This window comes from Rhinichthys klamathensis, unplaced genomic scaffold, assembly GCF_029890125.1.
Source record: "Rhinichthys klamathensis goyatoka isolate OS25496 unplaced genomic scaffold, OSU_Roscu_1.1 h1tg000115l_1, whole genome shotgun sequence".
Classification (NCBI taxonomy): domain Eukaryota; kingdom Metazoa; phylum Chordata; class Actinopteri; order Cypriniformes; family Leuciscidae; genus Rhinichthys; species Rhinichthys klamathensis.
Genome location: NW_026606652.1, coordinates 2,279,065 through 2,295,370, shown reverse-complemented (window position 1 = coordinate 2,295,370; position 16,306 = coordinate 2,279,065). Strand labels below are relative to the sequence as shown.

At 38.6% G+C, this 16,306-nt stretch overlaps 1 protein-coding gene across 1 annotated transcript in view; it reads left to right on the top strand.

Annotated features, from left to right (window-relative positions):
- The window catches only part of mfsd2aa (MFSD2 lysolipid transporter A, lysophospholipid a), a 33,076-nt gene that overhangs the window by 7,777 nt on the left and 8,993 nt on the right, over positions 1-16,306 (top strand). Inside the window, exons 4-5 of the mRNA XM_056254988.1 lie at positions 7,530-7,653; positions 8,919-8,997. Coding sequence (XP_056110963.1) covers positions 7,530-7,653; positions 8,919-8,997 — 203 coding nt within the window. The remainder of the gene's footprint in view (positions 1-7,529; positions 7,654-8,918; positions 8,998-16,306) is intronic.

Here is a 16,306-nt window from a genome sequence, read left to right as displayed (position 1 = left end):
GTTCAAATATCCCCGTAAACACAGCCGGTTTTGTCTTAACGGTTGAGAAAGTAAAACGGTAGTGTCCATTGAATCAGTCCACTGACAGCCTATACTCGCTGCCACCATTAATGTTGATCAAAGAACAAAAGAAAAAGAAAATCACTCACTGAACTTTTGTAACTTTAATTAGCTTAATATTTTATTTGCCTGTTGTTCGGCGCTGACTGCTCCAACTGCAACATGAGTCTGTGCGACCTTGAGATGCGTTCCCTGTCAAACATCATTTGTCCTTACTTTTGTAATTTTGTTAAACATTTTTCTTCATATAATCAAGTAGCCTAGGCCTATTTTATTTTGGTTTGCAGGCTGATAAAAGTTCTTTAAAAAAAACAAATGGTAGAAGTAGGCTAACTTTACCCGTTTCTGAATATTAATTTAAATGTTGCACATAATAAATAGGCCTAATCAAAAAGCACAAACGTGACCATTGTAATTTAAATAAAAATAAAAATGTCGTTATATTGCAAACGGATGAAGAAATTGCGTTTGAATAGGCTATCTCATGCACGCGTTCGGAGCGATGTTGGCAGCTCCGTAGGCTATGTTGGGAGCGTTAGACCTACTTTGCTTTAGATTAAATAAATGAATAAATAAACGAAACAAACAAAAAAAAATCCCCAAATATAATTTTTAATGACTTCTGTTTCTAAATAAATAAAGCAGTCATTTGTATTTCTTAAACGGCTTAAGGTGAACTTGGAACTAAAACCAAAAAGGAGGAAAAAACAAAACGTGTTTGCTCATTCAGAACGACAATTCGTTTTTAATTCCTAATTTTAGACAAATAACAAATATATTATAGTTTGAAAATACAAGTTTAAAAACAGCGCTACACATAGGAAATTAAACTTATTATTAAATCAGGCGATACCGCCAAAAAAAAGGAGAAAATCGGACCTTATGAAAAACAAATAGACAAGACAAGACACCTAGCTATAACATCAACATGCATTCACCATTCTTACAATCACCAAATTGTGCTCTGTTCAGTTGTAGGCCTATTTAACATTTCTCCTCGCGAAACGAAATTCGTTTCAAACACAGATGCAATAAGAACAGTGAGGAAATTATTAGCAACACTAACATAACAAGCAAAGCTAATGTTTTATACTCGTTTAAGCTCAAACTAACCAAAGTAAAACCTTTAACGTTTCAATCATTAAATTAAACCAACTAAATCGCAGGCTTTCATTAGATAAAGTGCAGCCAAACTCAACATGACTTGTGTTAACGTGTATTCAGTATGTGTTGTCTCCAGCAGGGCGCATAGGGGGCGGGGCTTGGGTAGACGATATAATCGGATATCGCGATATTTTTTAAGGCGATTATCGATAAAATATTTTTTACATATCGCCCAGCCCTAATGTATTGATGTAAGCATGTATTGTGATGCTAAAGTGCTGTTATCCCGCTCTGCTAATCGCCAGATGTGTGTAGTATGTGCATTTTAAAAGCCTGATAGCATGAAGACATCAGTGCAGTTTATGTGAAGGAGGTGGAGCGACATGGAGGACATGGCCTGTATTGGAATTCTCCAGGGTGGCCAACCCCAGTAATAGACTGGGAGGATTTTACAGGATCCTGTTGGGCACTTACAGTACGATTAGCCGTCTCTTGCTGATGGCTGGTTGGTTCTGTTCATTTAGCAACTAAACATATTTTGTGCTTTACTGCACAGTAATGGGTCATATGGTCAGTGACAGTCAAAAACAATAATACAATTACATTTATTAATTTAGCAGACAGCTTTATCTAGTGATGCACCAAAAATAGTTTTTTGTTTTTACCGGATATTACATTTGAAGTTTTAGCCGAAAACCAAAACCGATACTAAAGAAAATGAACTCTTTATGCTGTTCAGGTTTTTAATTTCAAGAAACCCCACCACTTCAGGTCGACTTTGCACCTGGGCCATTTTTCCATTACAATATTGCGCAGGAAACGGAGATCCGATCATGTCACGATTACCAGTGAGAGTGCCCATCATTACCAGCAGAGGGCACTCCACCCCCGACTGTTGTCATTCCCTAATGAAACTACATTTCCCCTAACTCTCTGCCTGGACTCATCATCCCTGATTGCATCCACCTGTGTCTCATTACCTTGTTAACTCACCCTATTATAGCCTGGTTTTCACATTCATTCCCTGCGAAGTCTTGTACGTGTAACACTGCATTTCTGAGCGTTTCCACTGTTTTCCATGTTCCTGGTTTTTGTTATCTGCTTGTGTCCTGGTTTTCCCATTCCTGTTAGTGGTGGGCAGATCGAGGCTTCGTGAAACACTGAAACAGTTGAAGCAAATGTGCCGTATTGTGTCGAGGCTTCGAAACAATCCGACACCTGTCTCCATGATGAGCCCTAGTGGTCATAACAGTGTACATGCAACAAAAACCCTTTTACAAATCTATTGCAAATGTTTTATTGAAAGTAAAATCTTTCAAATGTAATTATCTAATCATCTAACATGGTTATCAAGTGTCAGGGTTTGTTTTGTTAGTTCTATGAATGGCTCAGCTAAACAGGCCAATAAGACTATTAACTACCATTATTCATTTTAATTATACTAATGTCTAATTAAACAGTCTACAAATGTATAAAACTGATCAGAGATCCGATAAAACCCACAGACACTTGTTCATTGGTTCTCAGTGAATCCTCATCATGATTCATGGGTTGACAGAGATCATCGCCCCCAGCGATGAACCATTGAAACTCCTGAAGTGTTCTGAAACGTTTCGAAACAGTTATGACGTAATGAAGCCTCGTTTACTGAAATCACGTGACTCTGACAGTTTGATATACCATACACGCTCCAAACCATTGATTCGGAACAAACGATTTGTAAAGGCTTCAAAGCTTCATGAAGCAGTGTTTTGAAATTGCCATCACTAGTTCCTGTCTCACCCTCTGGATTTGTTTGTCATAGTTTGGATTGATCACCCTGTGCTTTTGACCACTGCCTGTTATACGGTTTATGATCTTGGATTTTCCCATTTAAATACTGCATTTGGATTCTCAACCTTCGTGTCTCCGAGCAGTTTGTTACAGATCAGGGGCCGTATTCACAAAGAATTTTATCTTACCACTAGGAGTACTCCTAAATCGCACTAAAATATTTTAGCTAGGAGTTTTCTCTTAAAAGTTATTCACAACGCCTTTCAGACCTACTCTTAGTAAGGAAAAATGACAACTCCTAAACTAAGAGTGAGTCTTCGTTGCTATGGATGACGTCACTTCTCATGCACGAGCCTCCTCGCAATGATCACGGTGATTGGTTGTTAGATGACAGGGCCATCATGCGGAACATAACACAGACGCAACAAATCATGGATTTAGGACATCTAAATATGTCTGTGTCCTACACAAAATAAAATAATAGTAATGTCATCGAAATGTTTGTGCAGGCCCCAGTGAAGTGTAATTCTAACAAGGCAGAGAGAGAGAGAAGTCGTGAATTAAATTAAATTAAATCAAGGTAGCCTAATGCCCCAATGAAAACCGCCACTTGTCTAATAATGAAAAAACGACACTTGCATTAACACTTGCTTGGTTAATTGACATCCTATTAGCCTAAATAGACTACTTAAAGCAAGGAAATGTTACTCCTATTGAAGTAATGTAATGGTGTGTTCACACCGAACGCGAATAAAGCGTCAAATACGCGTCTATCGCTTGAACATTCGCTCGAGTTCAAATTTTTCAACTTGCGCGGAAGACATTCGCGGCAAACGCGTCGCCCAATTCGCGTCATTTGCAACGCCCGGCGCGAATGATGCGCCTATTCGCGTCTTTGCATTGACTTTGTATGTAATCTACTCGCGCAAATAATTAAATTCGCGTTCGGTGTGAACACACCATAATAGTTGAATGACGGTGGATTATGAACTCGCCAAAACGGAAAAGAAAGCCCAACTGGACGCAGGATCAGTTACTGCTGCTGGCCCAAAAACATAATAAAAGTGAAATTCGGCACTGGGATATCAAGCAAAACCAGTGGTGTAGTCTAGTTTTTTGTAGTGAGTATACTGTGATATTACCCCCCCCCACTTGTGTGATACTTGTTATTATTATTTTAAAAAGTAGGCTACATCTTACTATGCAATTTCTTTAATAATTCCTTCGAGTTACTTTCTTTCTCTCTACAAACTTTTATTATGGTGGGTTGTAAATTAAAGACATTTGAGCTTCTGTGAGCTTTAATAAACTATTATTATTAATTAATTATTAGGCCTACTTGAAGTATACTCTACTGTGCAAGAGTAATATATTTCTGTTATATTTTCTTCGTTATACAAAACTTTTATTTTGACAGGTTGTCATGAAGACTTTAAAGTTTGTGAGTGTATATGATACGAATGAATGACGATAGTTTTATCAAATGAAATGGTAAAATTCTTGTGAAGTGACTCTCATAAAAGGTCTGCGATGAAGTTCAAATGTGTGCATGTCCTCCTCCTCATAGACACTGAAAACACCATGAGTGTCACGCGCGCTTCAGTGTGTAGCTAGTAGAGCACACATTGAGCGCTCATTCACAGAAACACGCAGAACATGCAGTTTATTTCTATAGCAGTCTTTTTGAGCTTTACACACTAGTACACTAGTTTACACACTAGTACATATCGAGATTTGATCCGTTGTACATCCCTACTTTTGATTTATTCTTTCAAAAATGGCCAAATTGCGTGACGTTCCGCTTTACAGTAGGCTAAGTTACATTTGTGACTGGATTCCGCGATTCGATCCGCTGCGCAAACACAGACGGCGGGGTGAATTTATGAATGAAAGTTCTGTCACAAAACGATGTTGTTACGAATACTCGCGCTTTTTTAAGTGGGTATACGGAGATCCTTGGCCTTTCCTAGTGGGTATACGGAAATCCTTGACATTTTCTAGTGGGTACAGTGTTTCCCACAGAATTTGATTCTATTTGCGGTGGTGGGGTGTCGGGTGGGGCGGGTTGGTTTTTTTCCGGGTGGGTCGGGGTGGGTTGGTGTGGGGGGTGGTAGGGGGGTTAATTAAGGCACAACAAAAGGGTTAAATATATCATATATTTTTATTGACACGTATCTTTCTATGACTGCTCCACAGACTTCTTGTTGCAAATTTTGCACCCTTTGTTTGCACATTTAATTTTACGGGACTTTCTGAAAAAATATTCCAATGCCCTATCATATGGGAAGGCCTCAGGACAGGGTCCATTGATGGAGATCCTCAAGCAGGCAGCCAGGTGATCTCCTTGAAGCTGGTTTCGGAGGTCTGTTTTCACCTAAGGACAAAGCAACAACAACAAAAATTCCCACAAAATGCACTAAAATAAATAAAATGTATAATTTGATTGAATTTCGCAAAAACTCCCATTTATCACAAAAAAGGTTTTACGCTCGCGTGAGGTGGTTTTTCAGGCAATTCGGATTTTTTTTTTTTTTTGCAAAACTGCAATGGAAACAGTTTTTGCGCATTTACAGTCACCTGACTTAGAAAGCGCAGTGTGTTTGGACAGAATACGAGACAGAGTTCTTTATTAAATTCATAAAAGACAAAATAATTACAGGAATACTGGATTCTAAACCTTAAAGAAATGCCACAATCAAGAGCTCGGAGCAGAAATGAGTGAGAAAACACCTCATATGTGCCGCTCACAGTATAAGGGTCTTTCCTTGTCATTAATGCTTGGGTAACACGCGGCCTACGTCTCTTTACATTAATAGGCTAATGATAATAATGTCTAGTGCGGTGGCTGTGAAATAAACCTACCAACGTCCGTTGCCATGATTTTTGGAATGACTGATCGCGAGAGGAAAAAAAGGACGTTTTAGTCGCGCCGTCATTTCGCAATAGTTTTTTTATCGATATTTAGAAAAAATCTGTAATGGAAACGCGACAGCGTTTAACATAGACTAACTTCTCAGAGTTATGTTGTGCGTATACTAACCTTTCAACTCCGGGTCCGGATTGATTTCTGGAATCTTCTTCGCTGGGGATAAGCACCATCCTCCTACGCATGCTCATGTTTTGATGCAGATCGTGCTCGAGGAGGAGGAGGGGATATTCGCGCGCGCGCCTCCGTTGTCAGTTTGTGTGTGTGAGAGTGAGAGAGAGGGAGGGAGCAAGCTAGCTGCGCGCAGCTCTACAATAAAATACTATTTACCCATATTAAATAGTTAAAAATTTGAAAATCAATCCGTGGCGGTCAGCGTTGCTATTGTGGCGGGCCGCCACAAATTAATGAATGTATGGGAAACACTGGGGTATACGGCGTATACGTATCACGTAGACTACACCACTGAGCAAAACTAAGCGTGAGAATTGGAGAGGATTTGTTTGCAGATCAATGCAGCATTCCGCTTGTGTCGCGGACCCCGGACGACTGCGAGAGGCGGTGGTATGCGCTACAATCCTTTGTGAATAGGAGTGAGTTATAGTTATAGTGAGTTAGGAGTCCTCTCGACTTTTTTTAAGCTGTCCCAGACTTAGGTGCTACTTTTAGGGCTAAAATGCTTCGTGAATTACTCTTAGTGAAAAAAATTAGGAGTCCTAAAGTTAGGAATGACACGCCCATTATTTTTAGGAGTTGCTCCTAAATTTGCCAGTTAGGAGCTACTTTTAGCCTTAAAATTCTTTGTGAATACGGCCCCTGTTATCCAGGTACAAAAGATACTTAAATTGTAAACACACCGTGTACTGATTGGCTAATGATCCGGTCTGCTTGATCAGATCACGGTGATCGCGTGTTTATGTCACGTGAAAACGCAGCCTATTTCAGCTGGACAGAATTGACATTGCTACTCAAACCAAAGTTGCACTGTATGTATTTAAAATACTACTACTGTGAAAACATGAGCATACAATTGAGCAGACAATGGAGTGGAATACTGTATCCCAAAATGCAATGTGACCAACACAAAACCTTTATTGACTGTAGTAAAGAAAGAATTTGTTTCTCCTGCTGTACACACTGCTTTCATTGTCAGTTTGAACTTTCGATTTCAGAGTCTTTTAATGGTCTGTGTTTTCCTAGTAGACTCTCTGATGGGATTGGTGCCCAGAGCTTTGGAATAAGGTGGTGTGATTAAATCCTTTTCACACCCCGCCAAATTCTTGTTGGCTCAGTTAGTTTGACATCCTGTGAAACCATGTGCAGCAGAGGCCCTTGTTCAGAGCCACAGGGGAAAGCCTCCTTACCTCACTTAACCTCATACAGATGAGCTAATACACACGTAAACACCCTTGTGACCGTATTCAACCTCAAACGAGCAGAGATGCTGTATGAGATACATTTTTTACTGATTCTACTGTAAAACATAAAGCTGAACATCTGTAACAGGCGTCAGTTTGTACAAGTAGATGATGGTGGTAATAATAATAATATGTTTAGTTTTATAGCGCCTTTTCCAGAACCCAAGGTCGCTTCACAAAATAATACAAACAACTGTGATTGTGATGATGATGATGATGATGATGATGATGGCCTTCTCTCTCTGCAGGATTCTGGTGTCCACCATACCAGCTGTATTGTGTTATTTCCTGATATGGGTGGTTCCGCCTATAGAGCAGGGAAAGATTATGTGGTATCTGCTCTTCTACTGTCTCTTCCAGACTCTCCAGACAGTTAGTACATTATACACATTTATAGTTCTTGAGAAATTAAATGTAACATGATGTGACGTTATATATATATTTACATTCTTGCATGACAACTACTTGTTAATCATTTGGACACAATTTGCGTTTCTCGTAGTAATAAAAGTCTTTTGATCTAAATGTTTACGCTGAAATGTTAAAAATTAGGTAGGAATGTCCTTTAAACTAATCTTTTAATTGTAAAACTATTATTTTAAATACTTTAAATGTGTTTTTTTATGCAATATCCTTGGAGCACCAAATTAGAGTGAATATTAGGCAATTATATTATATATAATTATATTTATATTATATAAAATTCTATAGCTTTCATTATATACACTATATACGGGGACATCAGTGGTAGGTATTGCCCTGTTTCCACCCTATGCACTTTTTAACAATACAGCACAATTTTATAATTTACCGTATTTTCCAGAAAATAAGTTGCACCTGAGTGTGTCAAACTTAGTCACGTTGTTGAGAAACACACACACACACACGCACGCATGCACACATAAAACATGTAGGCGTATTAGGCTACTTCCCCTCAACAAACAACATTTATTTTAAACGGCAAGTCTAAATGAATCAATTTGAATCGAAACTGAAACTGTACAGAGGTTGGACTCGCTCATCTCATTCGGTCCAACGTTACCATATTTGGGATGTAGCCTAACATTTGGATGCTAAATTATTTTATGTTAACTATTTATGTAAAGAAAGCTTCATACTTCAGTCCCACTATAAATCAGCATCTTCACATGCGGAGAAATGAGATTGGAATAACAGCAAGTCGACAGTATAATGACTGACTTAGTGTACAACAGACAAAATAAATTAAACAGAACTTTTTATATGTTCGGTTGACTGTGTTTTATTTTGAGAATGAACAGGCTGCGATTTCAAATTAGCATTGCTATCTATCTATAGAAACCTTTAAGTGCCTACCTTTAGATTATTTGATGTTAAATGCATTATGTAGCCTAAGTCACTTTGGAATAGGCTAAATAGCATGTTTCAGATGATAAAGAAAACGCGACTTTAAAAAACGGTAGGCTGTAACCAAATAATTTCGCGGACCCCTGGCTATGGGTCATGGACCCCACTTTGAGAACCGCTGTAGTAAAGAATCAGAAGGTGTGTCTAAAATTTTGACCAGTAGTGAATAATAAATGCATTGTTACTTTACATATTTATGGAATTCTGTCGTAAAACCAGCAATGAGTAACTGTGTGTTTGTGTGTGTTTAGTGCTTTCATGTGCCGTATTCTGCACTGACCATGTTCATCAGCACCGAGCAGAGGGAGCGAGATTCAGCCACAGCGTACCGTAAGAGCATTTACACATGCATTACTACATAATACGCACAGCAAACACATTATAACTGAAGAATACTCTACAATTTGGGGTAAGATTTTTTTAATGTTTTTGAAAGAAGTCTCTTATGCTCACCAAAGCTGCATTTAGTTGATCCAGAATATTTCACAGTATTTTTGGAAATGTTATTACCATTTAAAATATTTTATTTTCCTATATTAATATATTTTAAAATGAAATATAGTCCTGATTACTTCAGTCTTCAGTGTCACAAGATCCTTCAAATATTTAAATATGCTTAGAAACATGTATTATTATTATTGACAATTTATTTTAGCAGAAATCATTATACTTTTTTTAGGATTCATTGATAAGATAACTAGAAAGTTGAACAGCATTTATTTTAATTTATTTTAAATATATATTTTTATTTTTAAAACGTTTTTTATTAAATCTTTTTGGCGTCAGTGACTTTTGATCAATTTAAAGCATCCTTGATGGATAATGTCAATTTAAAAAAAAAAAAAAAAATCTTGCTGACCCCAAACTTTTGAATAGTGTGTGTATGATGTGTGAGACCTAGGGGTGTAACAAATTGAACCAGAAAACCACAATACAGTGGAGTGTGCTAGAACACGATTATCTCTTCCTCTAATATTAGTTACAAAATAAACATGAATGACCATCTGAAGGTATGTTGAAAGATTCAGTACAACTTCCTGAAACACGTCATATCTCCTGACTCCTGTAATCGCTCAATCATTGTTTCATTAGCGGAAAGACATCAATAAAACAGCTTGTAAACAATGTCACGTAGCATTACAATTACCTCAGGCCCCCGTGGGGACCCTGGGCACCCCCTTGCTGTTCGTTAAAGGCGACAAATGGGGCAACTTGTCCCAACTAGTCATGATGTGCCCTGGGTAGATATTGGCAATTAAATCAGACATATGTTTCTCTTCCCTGAAGGCACTGGCAAAGGGTCAATCAAGCAGTATGAACATTAGTTCTTCTTGCAAGAGTATATCATCCTTGTGTCCCTGATGCATATCTGCTGGAGTTCCGAGGTGGGTGGGGAGCAAAGTTAAAACAAATATGGCAAACAAACAAACCTCAAAAAGGTAAATATGGATGATAGGGATGTCAACGATTAATCGACGATCGATTAATTGTCGATAACACGTTTAATGGATAAATCTTATCGATCATCGATTAAGCAGGTTCATGCGCGTGCGTGCTGCTCAACCGCGAAACATGTAAGCGAGCACGCCGGAGTTATGTTTGGGACTATTTTACACCTTCATCATGACTATAAGTTTGCGTGTGCATTCGCTGCCTTTTGTTTTGTGCAAATGTAAGTTGTAATAGTTTATTTTGTGTGCGCCTATCTATATCTGATTTATCTCATATTGGATGCATTTGGTTAAGAATTGACGCAGCGTGATCTTTAGCGCGCGCAGCTCAAATGGCAATGCACGACTAATAACGACTATTGGGACTGTCATATTATATAACATTATAAAGAGAACAATATTGTAATAAAAGGTACTTTCCTGTTATCCGGACCCCACCATGGCCTACCCCTAACCCCGCCCCTAAACCTACCCGTCACTGGGGTAGACCAATCAGGGACGATGGCCTACCCCTAACCCCGCCCCTAAACCTACCCGTCACTGGGGTTAAGACCAATCAGGGACGATGGCCTACCCCTAACCCCGCCCATGGTATATGGTGGGGTCTGGATAACAGGAAAGTACCTAATAAAACATTGTGAATTATTTGGGTTTAGTTGCCGTGTCGCGTTGTTCCAGGAAGAGCGCGTCCACAACATGAGTCATTCTGAATGGCACGTAACTTAGTTCAAGTTCACTTGTGCATTCACGTCATTTTGTGCAGATATAATTTGTAATATTATGTTTATTTTGTATATATCTGATTAATCTCATAGGATGCGTTTCTTTGAGTTAAATAACGTGCTAGCAAAGTGCTCAACGGTTAAGTTATTCATTCAGCGCGCGCCGCTCAAGCAGAATGCACGACTAATAACGAGGATTAATTTGGGACTGTCATATTACATAACATGAGAACACTATTTTATTAGATCGGTGTGAATTCATTGGGTTTAGTTGCCGTTTTAAGTACGTTGTTCCAGGAAGAGCACGCGTCCACAAGTCACACATTCTGACAAGCGCATCTGAGGCGGCGTTGGTGACACGTTGTATTAGTCCTTATATTTGATTATTAAATATTTAATTTAATTCAGGGCCTGAATTTCGTTTTGGAAAATGGGGGGGGGAAATCCCCCCTTAGATGATTCTCATGGGGGGGGGATTTTTTTTTTGAGGGGGAGAAGGGCGGGGGGCATTTTTTCCAAACAAAAATTACATTTATCTTGCCGAAATGTTTGCGCTCATTGCATTTTTACAATGGGGTAATATTGTTGTTAAGAGTTTACACAACACAAGGAAGCTTGATTTAAATTGTTTAATTAAATTGAAAAAAGTAGCACAAATAAATTCAATAGAATAAAGATACAAATAAAGACAAATAAAGAGAAAAGTTTTTCAATGGGTCTAACTTCATATAGGCCTACAGAAACTGAATAAAGTAATCAAATGGAAAATAACACTGGGTAGTATTTTAGTCCTGAATAAATTAAATATAGGCTATTAATCCTGATTCCTTTAACTTAAAGCTATATTTTGTTGTTTTGACAACTAAATTAATGAGCTAGTGCACGGATCCTGTGTTCATTATACTGGCATGCGTTTTATGCTTATTAAAAGACAAAACCGACTATGTTTAGAGTATACTCACGAAGACCGAAATTGACACAATTTTGCGTGTTAAAGCAATATAATCCGCGAAAAATAACTTTTGTTACTGGCCAGCTGTTTTTGAGGCGGATTCTCTATGAATGTGCGCAGAGAAAATCATCTCAGAGAGCGCACGAGCACTGATTAGTTTAAAATCGCTTGAATGTTTAAACTGGTAAGACTTAAAAAGACGTGCAAATGGTAAACTTCAGTCACGATGCACTGCTGGCCCGATTGTGCAAGTGAATATTCCGTCATGTCCCGACTCCTAAACGCGAGTGTGTCGCCGCAGCGCTTGATGCTTGCCTTGCACAACACATTTTGAGAGAAGAGATAGAAGACGCGGCACCGCTGAACACCCACGCTGTTTGTGAAATTGCGCCTGGCAGATAGTTGTTAAAAGAATGATTTGATTTTATAATCTGTGTGGATTACGATTGCGGGAATTTCCTGCATTATAAATGGGAGACCTGTGGGAATTATTAGAATTATGCGTAATACCCGCAATCCCGCGCCGAAATTCGAGCACTGTAATTTAATTATCAATCACATCGAAACATTTTACAATCCTACTAGCCCTTTATTTAGATTAAAACCATTCTCATTAATTTGGTGAGGAACATAGCGGTTTGAGCAGCATTTGCAGACGCTGTCATGCTGTTGGCCATATGCACTGCAGCAGACGCATATTGCAGTATTAAGGCTAACGATTAATCGATTAATTGATCGTTAATTTAAACGACGATCGATCATGGGAATTTGTGAAAATTGACATCCCTAATGGATGACATTCTGCAAGGTGCAAGTTCTCTCGCTCGCTTTCCCTCTCTGCCGTGTGCGCGCGCGTTACGCGGTTTGGAGCACAATCTCTGTCTCGCGTGCACGCTCGCTCTAGATTCCGGGAGATTTTAACTATTTGCGGCACAACTAGTCGATTACGAGTGGCTCAACGGGTAGATATATAGATAAACTCATCTTCCAGGCACTTGACCGACCAGGTTGACACTTCAGCGTGAGAAATCTGGGGTGTGAGCATGTGAAACCAATCAAATGCGTGTGTCTCACGGCCAATGCGTGACAGTTGGCAACTCTGAGAAGGTGTGAGGAGGATTTCAATCAAAAAAGGAGATCAAATAATAAAGACTGGCACATACAGTCATGTGAAAAATAAAGGACACCCTATTGAATTCTGTGGTTTATGTATCAGGACATTATGAAAAAATCATCTGGTCCTTGGCAGGTCTTAAAATTAGGTAACACCCTCAGATGAACAACAACACATGACATATTACCCTGTGTCAATATTTATTTAAAAAAAAAAACTAGGCCAAATAGAAAAGCCAACTAAGTACACCCTTACTGCTTCCATGGGAATTAGAGGGTAAGTAGCAGTCAGGCACTGCTAATCAAATGTCTTTGATTAACTGATCATCAGCAGGTGTGACCACCTCTTTAAAAGCAGAGGTTTTGGCAGTTTGCTGGTCTGGAGCATTCAGGTGTGTGTTAACACAATGCCAAGGAGGAAATACATCAGCAATGGTCTTAGAGAAGCAATTGTTGCAGCCATCAATCAGAGAAGAAACAAAACATTTTGAAGTCCATCATTCTACAGTAAGGAAGATTATTCAAAAGTGGAAAACATTCAAGACAGCGGCCAATCTTCCCAGGAGTGGACGTCCCGGCAAATTCACCCCAAGGTCAGACAAATGCCCACAAACCTCAATAAACTGAAGCAACGTTGTAAAGAATAGTAAGCCAAAGTTCCTTCAGAATAATGCGAGAGACTGATACTGTCAAACAGAAAACGATTCCTTCAACTTATTGCTGCTAAAAGTGGCTCTACGAGCAATTGAATCATTGGGTGTACTTAGTTTTTCCACCCATGGCTTTTCCATTTTGGCTTTATTTTTGTTAAATAAATGATGACACGGTGTAATATGTCATGCGTTGTTGTTCATCTGAGGTTGTATTTACCTAATGTAAGACCTGCTAAAGTCCAGAGGATTTTTATTATGTTCTGATACGTAAAACCATACAATTCTAAAGGGTGTGCTTTCTTTTTAAACATGACTGTATATGCTGATTTTCAACAAACCTCATCCACCAGAATGGATCCGTTTAGGATATCTGAGAGTCCCTGTCGACATCTTCATTCCACATACTCTTGAGATGCTTCAACTTTCAGAGGTTTGGTCATAGTTCTGCTGGAATGCCTTAACAAATCTTTTTGCCATAACTGTGGAGAGGAAGGACATAAGGGAAACTGTTTAAAATTGCTGAAATGCAGGAATTGCACAGGTGACTATCCATCTCCATCAAAGAACTGTCCCTCGTGGATAAAAGAAAAAGAAATTCAAAAAGTGAAATGCCTTAAAAGAGTGAAAGACTATGGAGAAGCTCAAAAAGGTTGAAAAGCTTCCTATTTTTCGGGAAGTGGCTGATTGCAAGACAGATCTGACCTTGTGAGAGCGAAAACCCATAATTAATCAGCAAAACTTCAACAAAAAAGAAAACACAAAGCACCCAAACTTCTAGTTAAACACAAACCGAAATGAGTGAAGACCAAAGTTTAGAACAGATCACAGAAAGCTGACTCCATTAAAGACGTAAATATGGCGGAGAGCATGGCTCCCTGCAGTCGGAGCCCCTCTCCTAAAAGTAGGAGTAGAGGCCAGGGGCCGATCTTACCAACATAACTGTTTTATTCAGTGGAACTGTCGTTGTGTTAAGGCACTTTTTTGCATAATTTAGCAACCAGCCATGATTCTTTTAAAGATTTGAAGATTAATAACAACGATCGGTGCCTTCTCAACGATGGCTCAAATACCTACTTGCACCATGGAACATATTCTGCAATTGAAATAACAATATGTGAGCCTGAACTTTTACTTGTTTTTTCGTGGCAAAATGGGATGATTTATGTCGAAGTGACCACTTCCCCCTCATCATGACCTCCATAAGATCAGACTTTCAACATAAAAACCTTAGATGGAAACTTAAAACAAAAAGTTGGAAAAAAAAAGCCAACTGATACCTTTTTCAGACCCAGTGCTGTGAGGTTTTTTTTATATAGCACTTCATGAATGTGAAGACCATGTTAGTAGTTTTACAGATGTACTTATGGAAATAGCAAATTAAACTATACCAAAGACATCATCAAAGCCAAGTCGTAGGATAACCAATACGTGGTTTGATGACGATTGTAAAAAGGCTTAAAGATCTGAGAAAAGCAGAGCAGGATCTTCAACAAACATCCAACAAAAGAAAATGTTATAAAGTTTAAAATAAGTTGAGCACAAGGACATCAATGAGTCATAAATGATACAAAGAGACAGAGGTGGTCCTCAAGTACGGCATTTTAAACTTTTGGACACCCTTTTAACCACAAGCCAAGAAATAACTAATGTTTTAGTTATGTCATTCAAAAAGAACTCTTCGCTAGAAAACTGTCGACTTGAATTTAAGAAAACACGAACTCAGCAGGAGCAGAAACCTTCTTTTTTTTCAAATATCACTGAACCATATAATCAACCTTTTACTATGGAGGAGAAACAGGTTTACATGCAGTGGTTAAGATTTGGCAGGTGGGGGAACCCCTCAAATTTTGTGTAGGTGCAACAGGGGAAAATGACTCACCGTGGGACAACATATTGAGTATCGTGGTATAGAAATACTTCTAGTGGCACCAAGTATCACAATACTTATTTACTTGATATTTTAATGGTTTTATTTTGGTCCATCCACTGGAATGATGATGATATGTTAAAATTGCTGAACACCACAATATGGAACACATGTAAATTTAAACATAAAAATGGGAAGTCCAAAACTGACTCAAAATTAACATACCAAAATGGCTGAAGACCGCTATAACAGAAATAAATGTCATATTTATGTGTACCCACCCCACCCCACCCCACCACAGACACGTGCATTCAAATGTGAGGTAGTGAGGGGGATTGGGGGGGGCATGCTCCCCCGAGAAAATTTGGATTTCTCTGACCTATACATATGTGCAATTTAGGACTTTTGAAGGCCAAAAAATTTGATAAGAAATAGCTTTAAAACCTTGTCATTAGATTAATTGTCAATACCTGCTCTCTCCTCATCTTCATCTTTCTATTGCTCTCAGTCTCCTTATCCTGCTCGATTTCTTCCCCTCTTAAAGCTGAACTTTGACTGATAGTCTTTTCATTTTCGTCCGTGTCAGTGAAGAAAGTAAGTTTAGGCTCAACTGATATATGGTTTTTGAATCATTTTAATTTACACAAGGCTACCAGGAAAGCTGTAGCCTAAGTCAGTATTGCCAATAGGAACCTTCTACAAGCTTTGGAATTTGTAAACGTCTGTTTTTAAATGTTCCGGCTCTCTTTAACCCGTTTACATGGAATATTTCCGAATATATCACCCGAATGTGCTTTAGATTTTCTATCTTATGTCAAGTTTAAATGTTTTATATAATAATAAAAATGTTATGGATTGTGATATTGACCTTGTGTTTGCCA